The sequence below is a fragment of the Pipistrellus kuhlii genome, unplaced genomic scaffold (assembly GCF_014108245.1).
Source record: "Pipistrellus kuhlii isolate mPipKuh1 unplaced genomic scaffold, mPipKuh1.p scaffold_m20_p_31, whole genome shotgun sequence".
NCBI classification, from domain to species: Eukaryota; Metazoa; Chordata; class Mammalia; order Chiroptera; family Vespertilionidae; genus Pipistrellus; species Pipistrellus kuhlii.
Window position 1 is genome coordinate 5744136 of NW_023425531.1, and position 18441 is coordinate 5762576.

At 52.5% G+C, this 18441-nt stretch overlaps 3 protein-coding genes and 1 pseudogene across 3 annotated transcripts; all 4 read left to right on the forward strand.

The window, feature by feature from the left end:
• Window positions 1-6143: 6143 nt before the first annotated feature.
• Window positions 6144-7233, forward strand: HBZ (hemoglobin subunit zeta). Its single transcript, XM_036460330.2, has 3 exons — window positions 6144-6298; window positions 6636-6840; window positions 7001-7233. The coding sequence occupies exons 1-3, from the start codon at window positions 6204-6206 to the stop codon at window positions 7127-7129; spliced, it is 429 nt and encodes a 142-aa protein (XP_036316223.1). The 5' UTR covers window positions 6144-6203; the 3' UTR covers window positions 7130-7233.
• Window positions 7234-9101: 1868 nt separating this feature from the next.
• LOC118731524 lies at window positions 9102-12892 on the forward strand (annotated as a pseudogene).
• Window positions 12893-13396: 504 nt separating this feature from the next.
• Window positions 13397-14194, forward strand: HBM (hemoglobin subunit mu). Its single transcript, XM_036460332.2, has 3 exons — window positions 13397-13560; window positions 13730-13934; window positions 14032-14194. Exons 1-3 carry the CDS (start codon window positions 13469-13471, stop codon window positions 14158-14160), a joined length of 426 nt encoding a protein of 141 aa, XP_036316225.1. The 5' UTR covers window positions 13397-13468; the 3' UTR covers window positions 14161-14194.
• A 2211-nt stretch (window positions 14195-16405) lies between these two features.
• On the forward strand, window positions 16406-17270 carry LOC118731626 (hemoglobin subunit alpha). The gene is made up of 3 exons (XM_036460327.2): window positions 16406-16568; window positions 16761-16965; window positions 17048-17270. The coding sequence occupies exons 1-3, from the start codon at window positions 16474-16476 to the stop codon at window positions 17174-17176; spliced, it is 429 nt and encodes a 142-aa protein (XP_036316220.1). The 5' UTR covers window positions 16406-16473; the 3' UTR covers window positions 17177-17270.
• Window positions 17271-18441: the final 1171 nt, after the last annotated feature.

Sequence of the window (18441 nt, forward strand, 5' to 3'; positions counted from 1 at the left end):
CGCGAGCCGCCGTGTGCGCAGGCGTGGTCTCTCTCTGGGAAGCTACGCATGCGCGTGGACCGACCTCCTTCCTGCTGCGGCGAAGGGACCCGCCCACCTGTGTGAATAGGAAACTGACCGCTGTCCCCGAATGATTTATTTCTCATTATAAAAGTAATACTTGCTTTGGGCAGAATGGTTAAATTTACAAATATAAAGTACTAAACTAAAAAAAGGTTTTAAAAAATCATGTCGATGGATCACAGACCTAAACGTAAGAGCTAACACTATAAACTTCTTACAGAAAATATGGGTAAATATTCGTGATCTTGGACTGGGCAATGATTACTTAGATATGACACCAAATGCACAAGCAACTACAGAAAAGCTTAATTAGATTTAATCAAATTAAACATTTTTGTGCTTCAAAAGACACCACCAAGAAAGTAAAAAGAACAGAATAGGAAAAATATTTATAATTCAGGTATCTGATGAGGGAATTGTATCCAGGTTAATTTTTAAAACTCTTACAAATAAACAATAAAAAGACAACTAACCAATTGAAAATATGAAAAGGGATTGAATTGTTATTTCTCCAAAGAATATAGACAAAATGCCAATAAGCACCTGAAAAGATACTCAACATCATTCTCATTAGGATAATGTAAATCAAAACCAATTGCACACTTTATATCTCTCCAAATCAATACATGGCTTTTATTTTATTTTAAAATATCACAAGTAAGTCCTAGCTGGTGTGCTCAGTGGTTAGAGCATTGGCCCGTGCACCAAATGGTCTCAGGTGGGATTCCCAGTTAAGTACACATATGTAAATTGGTTGCAGGTTTGATCCCCATTCCAGGTCAGGGCTCATGGGGGAGACAGCCAATCGATGTGTCTCACTTTGATGTTTCTCTCTCTCTCCCACTTTCTCTCCCTCTCACCCTTCCACTCTCACTAAAAATCAATAGAAAAAATATCCTCGATGAGTATTAACAAAAATATCATCTGGCATCTTGCTGTTCCTGTAGCTGGACAACTTAGATCTCACTCATCAGCCTACTGAACTGTTCCTTTTTCAGAAACATAGATGGCATCTAAAATTTTTCTAATGTTCTTGTTTTTAACTTTGTGGCTTGCTGAATCAAAGCAGCTGAATTTGATACAAGTTCAATGTCATTTCCTTCAAAAATTAATTCATCTTAAAAAAATAATCAACTCATCTATCTGGGTTTGAGATACTAACAAGCAATGCCTGACCTCATCCGAACCTTGTATTTTTCACCCAAGAAATCTCTGATTTCAACAGGAGACCCATTCTCCTGAAAACGGCACTGATGGGGAAGGGAGAGGACGCGGAGCTCATTCTGTAAGGGAAGCTCAGGGTAACACCTTGATCCTGTTCTGAACGTGACCGCAGGTGGTGTGAACGGTAGCCAGTGCCCTTCCATTTCCCCACTTTTGTCAACTCGGAGCCGCTTCCTTTTCTTTCCGGGGAGACTGAGCTCTATACGGATGTGACCAGAGTCCCTCCGCAGGCGCCTGTGAGGCCCTGCACAGTCACTGTGGTCCCTGCAGGGGGACGCCCACATTTTCTGGGATGTCAGCAGTCTGATTGCTGAGAATGGTCTTCATCCTTGCAGTAGATGTGACAAAAACAAAGAAATTGAATCGCACACTTCAAATGGGCGCAAATTATATCTCAATACAGCTGTTTTTAAAATCACCCCATGCACCCCATCCAAGTCTTCCCCAGAAGTGACTGTGGTTAACCGTCTACTGTGGCTGTTTCCAAATCTTTCTCAAGCATTTCAAATGCATGAGGGGTAATCACTGGACCGAGGGATGGCTGAGGTAACCTCTTGCATTAAAGCTGACACAAACATGTATTTTGCAAGGCAGGTTTATGGCTTGAATCTCCCAGGATGAAGAGTACAGACATTTGAAATGCCTCAGACATTACCAACCAAGCCATTGCCCTACACAGGATGCATAGCATTGACTTAATTTTCCCCAAAAATTTCCCAAAAAGGAAAATGGTGTGACTCTTTTTTTGCTGCATTTAATTTTAAAAATATATGTTTATTGATTTAGAGAAGAAGGAATAGAGAGATAGAAACATCACTGATGAGAGAGAATCATTGATCGGCTGCCTCCTGCATGCCCCACAATGGGGATCGAGTCCGCTACCTGGGCATGTGCCCTGACCAGAAATTGAACTGTGACCTCCTGGTTCATAGATCAATGCTCAACCACTGAGCCAAGCTGGCCAAGTGTTGCTACATTTTTAAAAATTATTACTGAGGTGGAGAACTGTGTCACTTGATTATTTGCCAGTATCTCCGAATTGCCCTCTTGTTTTCTTTATGGGATGTTTATTCTTCTTTGATGGTTTGGACATGTTATCTTGATGTTACAGATCCTGCAAGCCTTTTTCCCAGTCTGTTTTGACATTATGTATAATCAGTAGTTTTCTGAGTTCTCACACAGTTCCCAGAAGTGTTTCTGGAATGGAAACGAGGGCACAGAAGGAAGAGGTGAGGCTGGGGGAGCTGGCCCAATGGGAAAGGGAGAGCCCACCATCTGCAGAGATGGCCAGCTGTGGTACTGGAGGTACCTCCACAAGGGCACCGGGAACCTGCACATGCTTAGACATAAGGACCTAGCTCCAGCCTCCTTCCTCCAGCTTCCCTGGACCATGCTGCTAGCCCACCAAACAGTCCCATGGCCCCCAAACCTGGAGGAGCAGGGCTCGTGTCCAGGGACTCGGGGAGGCTGTCTCTGAGCTGGGAGAAGGCCCAGAATTGGAGGAATCCACCATTCCCCAATTACCCCTCTGGGCCCACTTACTGCTAGCTACTTTCACAATAGCATTCACTGTTTGTTTTTCGGGCTAAATGCTTAATATCTTTTCATCGTAGCGCACATTGGCGTCCATGAGAGGTGAAAGGTCACCAGGATGCCAGCACACAGGGGCTCGGGTACATTGCTTCCCAGGCTGCCCTCACAGGGCTCAGGTGCAGGAATGTCCAGGCTGCACTGAGCAAGCAGGGGTCTGACTCCCACGCCACCCTCACCAGCAGGATCTCAGTGTCTCCATTTGTTGACTTGATTAGGCTGTTACAGAAACCAGAGCTCCAGTCCAGGCTGGTGCTGGCGGCCAGAAGGACTCTGAGGTGGACTGGCCATGCTATCGGCCTCAGCTTCCCCACTAGTAACAGGGCTGGGAGCAGATAGTCTATACGTGTGGTCTTTTCTTAAAAAACTTTTATTAAATTTGCCGAAACCGGTTTGGCTCAGCGGTAGAGCATTGGTCTGCGGGCTGAAAGGTCCCGGGTTCGATTCCGGTCAAGGGCATGTACCTTGGTTGTGGGCGCAAAGAGGCAGCTGATGGATGTTTCTCTCTCATTGACGTTTCTAACTCTATCCCTCTCTCTTCCTCTCTGTAAAAAAATCAATAAAATATATTAAAAAAACTTTTATTAAATTGATTAGGATGACATTGGTTGACATGATCATATGAACTTCAGGTGTAGATTTATATGTTGCAAGATCTATATATTGTACTGTGTGTCCATCACCCAAAGTCAGATCTTCTCCTGTCACCACATATTAGGTCCTCTTTCTCCTCACAACCCCTGTAGGTGCAGTTTTAGCCTGAGGCCCTCACACTGTCCCCTGGACAACCGTGTACCCAGGGCCAGCCTCCTCTCACTACAAGGTACGTCCTCAAACCCTTCGCTGGGAACACCCTGCGACTCTAAATCCTCACTTTAAATTTAAGTAACTCTTTTGTAACCTACCTTTTTTGAAGGGAAACTGATTCTTGAAATCCTAAACTCCTGACCTTTCCTCCCAGCTTAGGTCCCCTAGGCAGGGCCAGGCCTTATCAGTCCTGCCACTCAGTCCGGGCCTGATAGAGCTCCCACCCTCTGTCCGAGGACTGGGCGGGGCTCAGAGACCCTATCTTGGACCCACTCCCACACCTCCACCTTCTCTGGTCAGTGTTCCTGTCCAGGAGAGATCACTCACCAACAACAGCAACTACAATCACCTTGAATTCACAGTGCCATTATCTCTCCTAACAGTGAGGCGGAGGCTGTTCTACACACCCACCTCAGAAGTTAACACAGTGAAACCGGGACTCACAATGTTCATTAGCCTGCCCAGAGTCACCCAGGGGTCCTTTCAGGGGAGGGTCTCCACTGAGGACCTCTCTGAGCTTCAGCTACAAAAGTTCTGGGGCTTTGAATTCTGTTCAGAGACCAGTAGGTCTCAGTGTCCTGGAGCACAGACTTGGGCTCCTGTGTCACAGGAAACCAAGGCCCAGAGACAGAACAGACTTACCCAACCCCCAAAGGGCCAGCAGCCTGGCCCGCAGCAAACCTAGGTCTCCTCTCCCATCAGGAGTGGTTCCCTCCAATGTTTCATAACTTTCCCAGCCTCCATTTCCTGAGCTTGAAACATGCTATGGTAACAACACAAAACTTCTCTCCCAGAGACGTTAAGGGTCAAGCACCCAACATGAAGAGTGTTTGGTGCCATGCCCAGGTCTTAGAAGGCACTTGATAAATGTCAGCTAACACCAGGCAGCAGACCTTACCTCAACCCACAAAATTAGTCCAAGGTGGACTCTCACCCAATCAGATGCCAAACAGTAGAGTTCTTAGAATGGTAATATAGACAGTTCTCTACAACTGTCTATATTTGACAAGTTTTTTGTTTGTTTGTTTGTTTTTTGTTGTTTTTTTTAATGAGATAAAACCTGCCTGCTTAGCGTGGCTCAGTGGTTGATCGGCGATCTATGAACTAGGAGGTCATGGTTCAATTCCCTGTCAGGGCACAAGTCCAGGTTGGGGCTTGATCCCCAGTAGGGGATGTTCAGGAGGCAGCCAGTCAATGATTCTCTCTCATCATTGATGTTTCTATTTTTTTCTGTCTCTCCTAATCCCTTTCTCTCTGGAATCAATAAAAATATATATATTTTTAAAAAAAAAGAATCAACTAGTGAATGCGTAAATAGGAGGGACAGCAAATTGATGTTTCTCTCCCTTCCTCTCCTACCTAAAATCAATTTTAAAAATTATAAACATCCATTCAACAAAACCAGCATTAGGACAGTGGAGGCAAACCACAGACTTGGGGGAGATATGACACATCAAACTGACAAAGACCTTATATGCAGAGTGAGAGTGCAAAGGGGTGGCAGGTGGAGTTTTTTTGAGTGATGGAGCCAGTGATTTTGGTGGCAGTTACACAACTCTACACACATGTCAAAATTCACAGAGCAGTACACTAAAAAAGTCAATTTCGTTGTATGTGAACATTAAAAGGAATTATTTGCCTCACTGTTAAAATGACGACATGGTGAGCAATATTGCAATCCTGCCCAGCCAGCGTGGCTGAATGTGGCTCAGTGGTTGAGCACTGACCTATGAACAAAGAGGTCATGATTTGATTCCTGGTCAGAGCCCGTGCCCAGGTTCCAGGCTTGATGCCCAGTGTGGGGCATGAATGAACCAGCCAATCAATGATTCTCTCTCATCATGGATGTTTATACCTCTCTATCCTTCTCCCTTCCTCTCTGAAGTCAGTAAAAATAGTGCAGTCCCTAATAACAGATGATATTAGGATAATTCTTTTTTATTGAACTAGCTTTTCAGGAGACACACCCAGTCAGTACATCTCTCCTCGGTGCTGGGAGGGTAAAACCATTGCTTCCTCAGAAAACCCAAGAATCACAGAGAGAGCTGTGGGAGGGAGGGAGCTGGCACGTGACCAGGGTGATCTAGCCCCAGGATCCTACCCAGGAGCCATGCAAGCAGCACGGGGCATGTGCCAGCCCCAGGAAGGTGTGTTTTGGGCCCTGCTCCTGCGGTCTCCCTCATTTTTTAAGTCTGAAATGGACAAGGCCAATGCAGAGCTGGGCTGCAGATGCAGGCATGACCATCTGGGCTGGCTGGGCCCCTATCTCTGCTGGATTCTGGTCAGGCTGCGGCCAACGCCCCCTCTAAAACCCAGGAAGGATGGCAAGGGTGATAACCCCTCACCCCTCCTGTCCCACCAGGCTCTGACTGCCCATTGTCGCTGGATCTGATAAGAGTCCCCACCCTAAGCCCCCGCAGCCTGGCCCCCACGTGGACTCTGTGCATATAAGTGGGCCCTGGGGCTGAGCACCACAAAGGCCAGTCCCGAACCTGCCCAGCTCCGGCTCCAACACCACCATGTCTCTGACCAGGGCCGAGAGGACCATCATCATGTCCATGTGGGGCAAGATCTCTGGACAGGCAGAGGCCATCGGTACCGAGACCCTGGAGAGGTGAGTGCCAGACAGGCCGGGACGGGGCCAGGTGACAATGCGGGGTGAGTGAGGACAGGGGATGGGGAGAGGAAACAGTGGGGAGGAGAAAGTGAGAAGGATCAGTGAGTTTGAGTAGAGGCAGTGGATGGGGAGGGAACTGAGGACTGTGTTTCTCAATGGGACCCAGCACACAGGTCTCCACAAACATCTGCTGAATGAATGAATGAATGAATGAACGAACGAATGAATGAGAAAGACAGAGATGGGGCGGTGAGGGTGAGATAGTGCAGTTTTGCACCCAAGGCAAGGGTCCTCCTGGCCTCACCAGAGTCCTGTTCTGCTCCCACCCCCGCAGGCTCTTCACCAGTTACCCCCAGACCAAGACCTACTTCCCACACTTCGACCTGCACCCTGGCTCTGCCCACCTGCGCTCCCACGGCTCCAAGGTGGTGGCCGCAGTGGGCGACGCGGTCAAGAACATGGACAACATCGACAGCGCCCTGTCCAAGCTGAGCGAGCTGCATGCCTACATCCTGCGCGTGGACCCGGTCAACTTCAAGGTGAGCCCGGGACAGGGATCCTGGCTTTTCAGGACAGAGGCCAGGTGGGGAGGAGAGGAAGGCAGGGTCTCTGTGAGACAGGCGATGGGCTCCATTCCCTCTCACCACCCCAAGAACCCCAGCCCCCTCCGGCCCTGTGCTGAGCCCCTCCCGCCCCCAGCTCCTGTCCCACTGTCTGCTGGTCACCATGGCCTCACACTTCCCCGAGGACTTCACGGCCGACGCCCACGCCGCCTGGGACAAGTTCCTGTCCGTGGTGTCCACCGTCCTGACCGAGAAATACCGCTGAGCGCAGCTGAGGGACCCCAGAAGACAGGCTGCGACCCCTCCACTGCTCTATGGGGCCTCCCTCACCCCCCTCTTTCTGGGTGACCCATCAATAAAGGAATGAACCTACTCCTCGCCTCTGTGGTCACTGGGGCCCCTGCGGGCGGAGGGCGGGAGAGGGGGAGGGTGGACCTCAGGGTCGCCTGGGGGGCTGCAGGAACCCTTTGCACTGACCCCAGGGTCTCTCAGAGGGCAAAGGTCAGCACCCTAAGAATGACGGGCACTTGAGATTCCTGCAGGTGGCAGAACGGGCACCTCAGTATTTATTTCTGGGTCAGTACCAGAGCCCACCTGGCCCCTATGTCTCTCCCCCGGGCCCACCATGTTCCTTACCCTTTCTTCTTCCTCTGGAATATTTACTATTTCCTCACTTAAGAACCAGGAAGAAAGGAGCAATGAAGGTGCTCATACATCCATTCACTCACTCATTCACTCATTCATTCCCCACCCTTTCATTCATCAGCTGGCCCATTGCTTCTTCCATAAACAAACATTTATTGGCATCTCAGACACCCAAGCATTTTTCTAGACCAGCAATTTTCAGCCAGTGTGTGCTGCAACAGTTTTTAACACATGCAATACCTATGTAGTCAGGGGCACTAACCTTTTTTTCCTTAAGTTGTCAAATTTAAAAATGACAACAGCCAACACAACAATAGCCAGCCAATGTGAACAAGTCAAAATTATACCTTCTTTTTGTAAAATCCCACAGATATATATGTGCTGTGGGATTTTAGTAATTAATTTACATGTGCCATGAGGTGAAAAAGGTTGAAAATCATTGTTCTAGGCTATGAATAAAGCAGCTAAAATCAGCAAAACTCCCTGCCCTGTGGTCTGGTCACTGTTCACAGGAATAAAAAGAATAAAAAAGGAAAAGATGCCCGGCTGGGGTGGCTCAGAGGTTGCAGGTTGATCTACGGACCAGGAGGTCACATGCCTGGGTTTTGGGTTCACTCCTCAGTGTGGGGCATGCAGGAGGCAGCCGATCAATTCTCTCTCATCATTGATACTTCTATCTCCCTCTCCCTTCCTCTCTGAAATAAATAAAAATGCATTTAAAAAATAATCTACAGCCGAAACCGGTTTGGCTCAGTGGTAGAGCGTCGGTCTGCGGACTGAAAGGTCCCAGGTTCGATTCCGGTCAAGGGCATGTACATTGGTTGCAGGCACATCCCCGGTAGAGGGTGTGCAAGAGGCAGCTGGTCGATGTTTCTCTCTCATTGACGTTTCTAGCTCTCTATCTCTCTCCCTTCCTCTCTGTGAAAAATCAATAAAATATTAAAAAAAAAATAATCTACAGAAGGACAAACTAGAAATGATTACAAATGATTGAACCAGTGGGAATGGAGAGGTAGAATTGGGAGGAGGGAAGTCCTACAGTTTTAATCTTTGAATCATGTAAATATTTTACATCATCAAAAATATAATTAAAAAGAGCAAAAAATGAGAACACCAAAACTGAAAACCAACTTAAAAGAACCTCTGTAAGAATATAGTAATATAATTATCAGAAGGAAAAAATTACTTCTGAACATAGTACCTTGGCTGTGAACAAATGAATAGCAAAAAAAAATAAAAAATATAAATAAAATAAATCCTAGCATTCACTCAGTAGTTTATTGGTCATAATAGCACAGATAGCCGAAACCGGTTTGGCTCAGTGGATAGAGCGTCTGTCTGCGGACTGAAGGGTCCCAGGTTCGATTCCGGTCAAGGGCATGTACCTTGGTTGCGGGCACACCCCCAGTGTGCAGGAGGCGGCTGGTCAATGATTCTCTCTCATCGATGTTTCTAGCTATCTATCCCTCTCCCTTCCTCTCTGTAAAAAATCAATAAAATATATTTTTAAAAAATAGCACAGATATTGTAATTTCATAAACTTTTAGTTGAAATATTTTCAAAATATTTGAAACTGCAAGAATAAGGTAAAGATGAAGAAATGGTGACTGCTAGTTATTACAGGTTTTTAAAGGGGTGATGAAAATATTCTAAAATTGGCTGTATTGATGGTTGGGCATACGGATATATTAAAACCATTGAATTATATGCTTTAAGTGGGTGAATTGTATGGTATGTGAATTATTTCTCCATGCATTTGTAAAATAAAATAAGACAAAACATTCCCAAATACTCTTCATTGAGATTCCTGATTTTAACATTTGCCTTCACGTTGTCTCTCTTTCTAAGCCATTTGAGTGTAGGATGCAGACAAGGTTTCTCTTTAATACTCTTCAATATCTTGTGAATTTCCTAAAACCAACAAGATCACTTGCCTGGATAGCCTGAAAACACCCACCAAAATCAGGAGATTACCACCGACCCAAACCCATTAAGGCACAGACCCCATGCACCTGCTGTCCTTCCCAGCCACATCCTTTTCCTACCCAGGGTCACACTTGGCATTCAGTCTGGCTCTTCAGTCTTTCCTTGCACGACTTTAGTCATTTTGAAGAGTACATGCCACTTAGTGTGTAGAATGTTCCTCTGCCTGAGTTTCTCTGATGTGTCCCCATGAAGATCCAGGTGATGCACTTTGGCAGGAACATCACAGAAGTGCCATGTCCATGTCCATGCATCCCATAGGGCACGTGCTATTGAATATTGGTCATATTCCCTTTGACCAGTTAAAATGAGGTCTGCCAGGTTTCTCCACTGCAAAGTTAATTAGTACTTTATGCCTTTTCATTGATGAATAAATCATTTTTATGGGTGAAGCTTTGAGACTGTGTATACATCCTATTCTTTTTATTGAATGTAGTGGGATGACGTTGATTAATAAAATCACATAGGTTTCAGAAGTACAATTCTATAAAACATCATCTGTATATTGTATTCTGTGTTCATCACGTGTTCAAGAAAAGTCAAGTCCAGTATCCTTTCATCATCATTTATTCCCCTTATACCCTCTTCCACCTCCTTTCTCCCCCTTTTTCCTCTGGTAATCACCATGCTGTTGTTGTCTGTCCCTATGAGTTTGGGTTGTGTGTGAGTTTTTTTAATTCCTTTACCTTTTTCACCCAGCCCTCTGACAGCTGTCAGTCTGTTCTCTATGAACATGTTTTTATTTTGTGTGTGATTTTATTTTGTTCATCAGATTCCACATATGAGTGAAGTCATATGGTACGTAACTCTCTCTGACTGGCTTATTTCACGTAGCATAATGCTCTCCAGGTCCATCTATACTGCCCAAAGGGTAAGAGTTCTTTCTTCTTATGGCAGAGTAGTATTCCACTCTGTAAATGTACCACAGCTTTTTACCCACCCATCTACTGATGGGCACTTGGGCTGCTTCAAATCTTGGCTGTGGTAAATAACACTGCAATAGGGTGCATATATGCTTTCAAATTAGTGTTTTGGGTTTCTTCAGATACCATCTGTTTATATAATTTCACCCACTGGTCTTAGCATTCATGAATGGTTCTTGCCTACATCAATTGATTCTGTGATGTTGCCCGGTGCAATTCTCCATCGTCTTTTCTGCACTGATAAGTAGGCATTCTACTGAAAGGAGAAACTTTTCCTTTTCCATTTTTTAATATACCATATTAACTTGGTTCCCATTTTATTCAGTGGGTTATAACCTATTACCAATCATTCTTTATTTTGATCCTAAAACTGCCCCAGGTTTGGACAGTGGGAGTCCCTTCAAACTGGCTACTCTGTGTCCTTTGACATATCCCATCATCCTTGAGTACACTCTTAATTTCTCCTATAGGAAGCTCTAGGCTCCTCGTGTACCAGCGTGAAATTAGCCATCTTAGTGCAGAAGAATGTTTGCAAAGCAGGAGCTGGGAGCGGGGTGTGTTCATTGCTATCCGAATGTTATTCCTGCTCGTCTCTGTGGACAGAACTGAGAGATATATTTTTATACACACATACACATGAGTAACTATACACATGTATCTATTCTGTCTATGCTGAGGATAGTAGAAACCCTGACTCATACCAGCATCTCTAATTACAGTCCAATGTCACAGGGCTTATCCTGTCTTCTCCCTTTCCATGTTCACGCCTCCCTTCTGCGATAGTGAGAAACCTGGCTCCCACTGCTCTCAAAATACGTACTTATTGCCCTAACTGGTTTGGCTCAGTGGATAGAGTGTCGGTGGACTCAAGGGTCCCAGGTTCGATTCTGGTCAAGGGCATGTACCTTGGTTGTGGGGACATTCCCAGTAGCGGGTGTGCAGGAAGCAGCTGATCAATGTTTCTCACGCATTGATGTTTCTAAATCTCTATCCCTCTTCCTTCCTCTCTGTAAAAAAAAAATAAACAAAAATAAATAAAACAATAAAAAATAAAAAGAATAGCAAAAAAAACAACAACAACAAACAAACCCCTTACTTATTGCCCAATTCCCTCGCATATTACCAATATCCCAATGGAGCCAACTTTGATTTCATAATTTTGAAACTATGCTACCTAAGAGATGCAAATATGAAACCCATGCAAATGCATATGATTTAAAACCTCTTTAATTAAAAAACATACCATATCGTTGTAAACGAATGTTTTAAAGGTCAGTGAAGACGGACAGTGTGGAGGGCCAGTGAGTTCAGAGGTTCCCTGGAGAGGGTCGGTGAGCTGGGGAAGAGAATTGCACAGACATCTGGCCCTGGCCCCCTGGGGCCTGCGCAGGACAGGCACCTGGAGGAGCACAAAGTTTCTTCTGAGGCCTAGAGTGCTGATTTGGGGTCTGTGACCCTGAGGAGACCGTGGTCAAAAGAGGCTTCTCTGAGGAGCCTTCCTGGGATGCCTGGAGAGAGCACTGTTTCTGGCAGACCGGAAGTGGGCAGCCTGCTCAAGCCTGGAAGGGGGCCCCGCTGGTGACAGGAGGTGAGCGGGGCTGGATGCCAGGGCAGTGGAGGGAAGGGCTGGCAGTGCAGACTCCGCTGGAAGCTAGGAGACCAGGCAGGAGCTGAGTGGTCTGGGACAGGCAAGGTGGGGGAGTGGGAGGGGCGCCTGAGGCTTCCAGCGAAGGAGGGTGGAGCTTGGGTGGGAGACTTCAGGCTGGGGGAGAAGTGGGGCCTGCCGAGCTTGCCAGGCCTGTGGCAGGGTTAAACTTGGCTTCTCCCAGCTCAGAGAAGGGGAAGGGGTGGTGGAGAGATGGCACCCCCTATTCCTAAGCTCGTGTCCGCAGGCTCTTCACCTGTTACCCCCAGACCAAAACCTACTTCCCACACTTAGACTTGCACCCTGGCTCTGCCCACCTGCGCTCCCACGGCTCCAAGGTGGTGGCTGCAGTGGGCGACGCGGTCAAGAACATGGACAACATCGACAGCGCCCTGTCCAAGCTGAGTGAGCTGCATGCCTACATCCTGCGCATGGACCCCGTCAACTTCAAGATGAGCGTGGGGACAGGGGTCCTGGCTGGTCAGGACAGAGGCCAGGCCGGGAGGCGAGGAGGGCAGGGTCTTTGCGAGACGGGCGATGGGCTCCATTCCCTCTCACCACCCCAAGAACCCCAGCCCCCTCCCGTTCCGCGCTGAGCCCCTTCCGCCCCCAGCTCCTGTCCCCTGTCTGCTGGTCCGCACTTCCCAGCGGACTCCACGGCGACGCCCACGCCCCTGGGACCAGTTCCTGTCCGTAGTGTCCAGCGTCCTGACCGAAAAATACCGCTGAGCACAGCCCCAGAGGACAGGCTGCGGCCTCTGTTTGACCTCTGAGCCCTCCCACTGTCCCCCCCTGACTCCCCAATTAACGGATGGGCCCCCCGCGGCCTCAGCACTGGGGGAAGGGGGAAAGGAGGCAACAGAGCGAGGGGGGCGTCTCTCCGGGGCTGGGGGCCACTCTCGGCGCTTTGGGGGGTCCTTGCACCCACAGATCCCAGGGGAGCAGGCGGGAGAGAGCCCCGCGGCCCAGGCACGGGGGCCCCCGCTGTTTCTCAGGGGCGTCTGTGCCTCGTGGGGCTTCAGAATCGCCGGAGGTGAAGCTGGTTGTGGGCGGGCTCAGGGGACTTCAATTCAAACCCTGTCCCACCGCCCGCGCTGCCTGCCTGGCCCCGGGGAAAAGGGGGTTCCCTGCCCCCTCCCCGCTCTTTCTCCGGATCCTCCCACGGACTCCCCTCTGGCGCCCGGAGCAGGAACTTTGCCCGCAGGGAGGCACTGGCAGACCCCGCTGCAGCCTGCATGGCAGCCAAGGCGCCAGCGCCGTCCGTGCCGGTGACCCGGGGCCTCCGGCCGGGGTCCCCGCGCCCCGGGGCGCCGGGCCTGCAGCGGGCAGGGCGCCGGGCGGCGGAGGGCGGGGCCGCTATAAGGCGCCGGGCGGCGGCGGCGCCCGCAGAGCCCGCCAAGCCCGCACCATGCTCAGTGCCGAGGAGCAAGCCCACATCGCGCAGGTCTGGGACCTGATCGCCGGGCACGAGGCGCCGTTCGGGGCGGAGCTGCTGCTCAGGTGGGTGGGGGCGAGTCTCCAGGACGGGGGGGGGGGGGGGGGAGACAGGGGCGGGTAGGGGGGCGCGGGGGAGAGACGGGGGGGGGGGATGTCTAGGGGTCTGGGCGGTGCAGGAGCTGCAGGACTCCCGCTGCCCGCTCTCCCCTCTGACCCGCCCCCCCCCCCCCAGGCTCTTCACGGTGTACCCCAGCACCAAGCTCTACTTCCAGCACCTGGGCGCCTTCCCGGACGAGGTGCAGCTGCTGAGCCACGGGCAGCGGATGCTGCAGGCGGTGGGCGTGGCGGTGCGGCACCTGGACAACCTGCGCGCCGCGCTGCGCCCGCTCGCCGACCTGCACGCCCACGTGCTGCGCGTGGACCCCGCCAACTTCCCGGTGAGCCGCCCGGCCGCGGGGCGCTGAGGATGGGGGGGGGGAAGGTCCGGGAGGAGCTGGAGGGGCAGGCACCCTCTCACCGCCCCCTCTCCCGCAGCTGCTGATCCAGTGCTTCCAGGTGGTGCTGGCCTCCCACCTGCAGGGCGAGTTCACGGTGGAGATGCAGGCGGCGTGGGACAAGTTCCTGACGGGCGTGGCCATCGTGCTGACCGAGCAGCACCGCTGAGGCCCGGGTCCCTCGTGTCAATAAACAGGCCCCAGCCGAAACCGGTTTGGCTCGATGGATAGAGCGGCGGCCTCAGCCTGCGGACTGAAAGGTCCCGGGTTCGATTCAGGTCAAGGACATGTACCTTGGCTGCGGGCACATCCCCATTAGGGGGTGTGCAACAGGCAGCTGATCGATGATTCTCTCTCATCGATGTTTCTAACTCTCTATCCCTCTCTCTTCCTCTGTAAAAAATCAATAAAATATATTAAAATAAATAAACAGGCCCCAGAGGCGAGACCCTGAGCAAGTGTGGTCTGTGGGTCGGTGGGCCGCCGTTTGGGGCTGGGCCGAGAGGTTCCCTCCGCGGGGAGCCTCCTGGGGTCTCGGGGAGCGACGCTGGGAGCTTCCAGACTTGGAATGAGGATGGTTCTGGGCTGCCAATCCCGGGTCTGGACAGGAAATCCCAAGGCGTGAACACAGCAGTTGCCCTCCTGTGACGGAGAGGGGTGGGGGTGTTGGGGGGGGGGGGAACAGAGTGGATGCTGGAATGAGGGGGGGGGGGGGGCTCTAAGGTTTCAGCGCATCTGACACCAGAGCCCTATCATACCGTTCGCAAAGCACATCGCATTCACTCATTCATTTATTTCCCCCACCCCCACCCCCCGCACCCCGTCATTGACCCGCTGCCTCCTACACATCCCTCACTGGGCGCCGCCAGCATGCATCTCAGCCTCCTGCGCAGAAAGACTAGGCGCCAGGCGCAGGGGCCAAGTTCCTGGCCTGGGGTCAAACAGAATTCGGGGCCCAAGGCTCCTGGACCGCTTCCTTCCACATCCGCCCCCCCCCCCCCCCACACACACCCACCACGTTCACTCAGCAGCAGCCCTCGCCTGGGCCAAGCTAGCCCCTCGCTCTGAACCTCCTGCGCTGGGGATGAGTCCGGAGGAACTCCTAATGGCCACAACCGGTCACACCAACAAGCTGTGGTCCGAGCCTGGCACACCTGGGGGGAGGGGGAGCGGGGAGGGGGCACACAGCCTTGCTTGACTTTGCGATAATATTTGAGAACATAATTGCGGGTCGAGCCTGGCAGGACCATGACAGCCCAACCCCACCCCACATCCTAGCCCCAGGGGCTCCGTCTCTGGGTTTTCTGGACCAGGCCTCCTCCCATCCCCTCACCCCAATCTCCTGCTGCTGGGAGAGGAGACTGCGCTCCACCCATAGCCTTTGCGGGCAGGGACAGAGGGAGGGAGCGGACTCCGGTGCTCTGCAGCCTCTGAGTGAGGACTGGCCGGATCTGTACTGAGGGTGGGATGGGGTGGGGGTGGGGTGGGGTTCCGATTGGAGCCGGCAGAGAGGTGGGCGCCCACGTCTGAGAGGGATGCTGGGCCCTGACAATGGCTCAGCCGAGTTCCCCTTGCTGACCGGCAGGCCTGCCCACCTCTGGGAGTAGGAGGGTGAGGGTGTGGAGATTCACCCATATTATCCTTTATTGTTGGGGTGGGGAACCGCCAGCCCAGGGGCCCTTTAAGGCCGCGAAATCACTTGGTCTGGCCCTGCCGAGGCATTAGGGGAAGAGTCCATTACATGGCTGACCAAATATATCAGACTAATTTTTAAACATTGATATTTATTGATTTCACAGAGGAAAGGAGAGGGAGCGCGAGATAGAAACATCAGTGATGAGAATCATTGATCCGCTGCCTCCAGCACACCACCCACTGGGGATCCAGCCCGCAACCCAGGCATGTGCCCTTGGCTGGAAACAAACCTGGGACCCTTCAGTCTGCAGGCTCACCCTCTATCCACTGCGCCAAAACGGCCAGGGCCAGACTAATGTTTAACTGGATGATAGTTTTGTGTGGCCGCCGGTGATGTTCTGAGTGTCCAATGGCCCTTGTCGGGAAACAGGCTCTCCACCCCACGCTGTGGGTACTGGGCCAAGTCCGGGGCGAAGGCAGCATGTGCCGCTTCAGGAAAACTGTGCTCCCCGCCGGGACAGGCAGGCGGACACCTGGAAACTCACCGCCTCGGCCGTACGCGGGGGCAAGGTGGGGGGGTGACCCGGACCCGGTGCGGGGACCGGACTCTGCAGCGGCGGCGGAGGGGCCCCTGAGAACCGGGGCTCGGCCCGCTGGGACCCCGCGGGTGAGGGGGCCTGGCCCCGCCCCTCCTCCTCCGGACCGAGCCCCGGCCACGCCCCCCGGAGCCGCGGCGGCCAATGAGCGCGGCGGCGGCGGGCGTGCCCCTGGCGCCCCGGGCATAAAGGCCGCCCGCACCCGCCGCCCGCCACCCTTCTGTCCTCACACAGACTCAGAAGAAGCCACCATGGTGCTGTCTGCTGCCGACAAGAGCAACGTCAAGGCCGCCTGGGACAAGGTTGGCGGCAGCGCTGGCGATTATGGCGCTGAGGCCCTGGAGAGGTGAGGCCCTCCTCTGCCTGCTTCCACCGCCACCCCGACCCGCACCCCGCACCCCGCACCCCGCACCCCGCACCCCGCACCCCAGGCTCTCAGGGTTCAGCAGCGCCTCCACCCGAACCCCAGGCCCAGGCCCCTGCCCTGCACCCCCCTCCCCTCCCACCCGCCGCCACTCTCACCCTCCTCTCCCCGCAGGATGTTCCTGAGCTTCCCCACCACCAAGACCTACTTCCCCCACTTCGACGTGTCCCACGGCTCTGCCCAGGTCAAAGGCCACGGCAAGAAGGTGGCCGACGCCCTGACCAACGCCGTGGGCCACATGGATGACCTGCCCGGCGCCCTGTCCGCCCTGAGCGACCTGCACGCCCACAAGCTGCGTGTGGACCCCGTCAACTTCAAGGTGAGAGACCTGGCCGCGCGCTCTCCTGGGCGCCAGGAGGCGGCCTCGCCCTGGCGCCCCTTCATCCCGCCTCTCCCCACAGCTCCTGAGCCACTGCCTGCTGGTGACCCTGGCTTGCCACCACCCCAGCGACTTCACCCCGGCCGTGCACGCCTCCCTGGACAAGTTCCTGGCCACCGTGAGCACCGTGCTGGTCTCCAAGTACCGTTAAGCTGGAGCCGCGGCCACCCCACCCCGGGGCGGGGCCCCTGGGCGCCCCTCCACCCGCACATCCTGATCTTTGAATAAAGTCTGAGTGGACTGCAGCCTGTGTGGCCTTGTTCTGTGTGCCCGACCGTGCATTGGGGATGGGGGTTCTCCTTGCTTGGGACCGGACGGGGGCCTCTCCGCGGCAGGCGAAGGGAGGGAAGGGGAGGGAGGACGAAGGAAGGAAGGGATTGAGGTTGGCACTTCCAGGAATGACTGAGCCCTGCTTTGGTCCTAGGAGGTGCCAGACCTCCAAGGGTCCCCTGGGGGCAGAGGTGGGGAGTGTAAGAACTGCCGCCCACTCTGAAGTGCCTCTCATGGATCTCTGTAAAATTTTACAGACCCTGGAGATAAAAATAAAGGAGATAAAAATAAAGCAATGCAAAACCACCAAACCCCCCAAACATGCCTCTCCTGCCGCACACCAGGTGCTAGACCACTTCTATGCGACTCCCTCCTCCCCCCAGCAGAGGGGGGGGGGGTTTGGAATGGGGATCAGAGTCGCAGCACCCCTCCTGGGTCACAGAAACCCTCTGCAGCCAGGGGGCAGATGGCCTGGGAAGCAGAGAGGGCGCACTGGGGGAGCCCCTCAGCAGAGGACCTGGCTCCCTTGTTTTGCACTTCACAGTGCACATCAATAGCTCGCCTGTGTCCCCAGCTCTTTGCTGCCCCCGTATCCCCCACCAAGGTCTCCCTTCTGTAGACTCCTGGGGTCTCCCAGCTGGTCTATGGAACTGTGAGCAACACTGTGGTTAGGTAGTCCCGGGTCCCAAGTGTGAAGTCCTGGCTCCACACCCACCTGCCTCTGCCGCCCCCTAAGGGACACCCTCTCAGCCTGGTGCCCCAGCCCAGCCCCCATCTCTAGGGCAGCGCACAGTGCTGGATGGAAGTTTGGGGAGAGTGACAAACCCCTTGCTCACCAATGTTTGGGGGGACATGGGACTCTGAGTAGCTGAGGAGTTTGCTTCCCCCCTCCACCATACACATTTCCTTGGCCTCACAGTCCAACTCATTTTTATTTTTTTAAACATATTTTTATTTATTTCAGAGAGGAAGGGAGAGGGAGAGAGAGAAACATCAATGAGAGAGAATCATTGATGGGCTGCCTCCCACACACCCCCTACTGGGGATCGAGCCTGCAACCCAGGCATGTGCCCTTGGCCAGAATCGAACCCGGGACCCTTCAGTCCGCAGGCTGAGGTTCTGTCCACTTAGCCAAACCGGCTAGGA

Coding starts and splice junctions, on each gene's coding strand:
- HBM (XM_036460332.2), top strand. CDS start 13,469: ATGCTCAGTGCCGAGGAGCAAGCCCACATCGCGCAGGTCTGGGACCTG. Junction 13,561..13,729: donor GGGGCGGAGCTGCTGCTCAG/GTGGGTGGGGGC, acceptor CCCCCCCCCCAG/GCTCTTCACGGTGTACCCCA. Junction 13,935..14,031: donor TGGACCCCGCCAACTTCCCG/GTGAGCCGCCCG, acceptor CCTCTCCCGCAG/CTGCTGATCCAGTGCTTCCA.
- LOC118731626 (XM_036460327.2), top strand. CDS start 16,474: ATGGTGCTGTCTGCTGCCGACAAGAGCAACGTCAAGGCCGCCTGGGAC. Junction 16,569..16,760: donor GGCGCTGAGGCCCTGGAGAG/GTGAGGCCCTCC, acceptor CTCTCCCCGCAG/GATGTTCCTGAGCTTCCCCA. Junction 16,966..17,047: donor TGGACCCCGTCAACTTCAAG/GTGAGAGACCTG, acceptor CTCTCCCCACAG/CTCCTGAGCCACTGCCTGCT.
- HBZ (XM_036460330.2), top strand. CDS start 6,204: ATGTCTCTGACCAGGGCCGAGAGGACCATCATCATGTCCATGTGGGGC. Junction 6,299..6,635: donor GGTACCGAGACCCTGGAGAG/GTGAGTGCCAGA, acceptor CCACCCCCGCAG/GCTCTTCACCAGTTACCCCC. Junction 6,841..7,000: donor TGGACCCGGTCAACTTCAAG/GTGAGCCCGGGA, acceptor TCCCGCCCCCAG/CTCCTGTCCCACTGTCTGCT.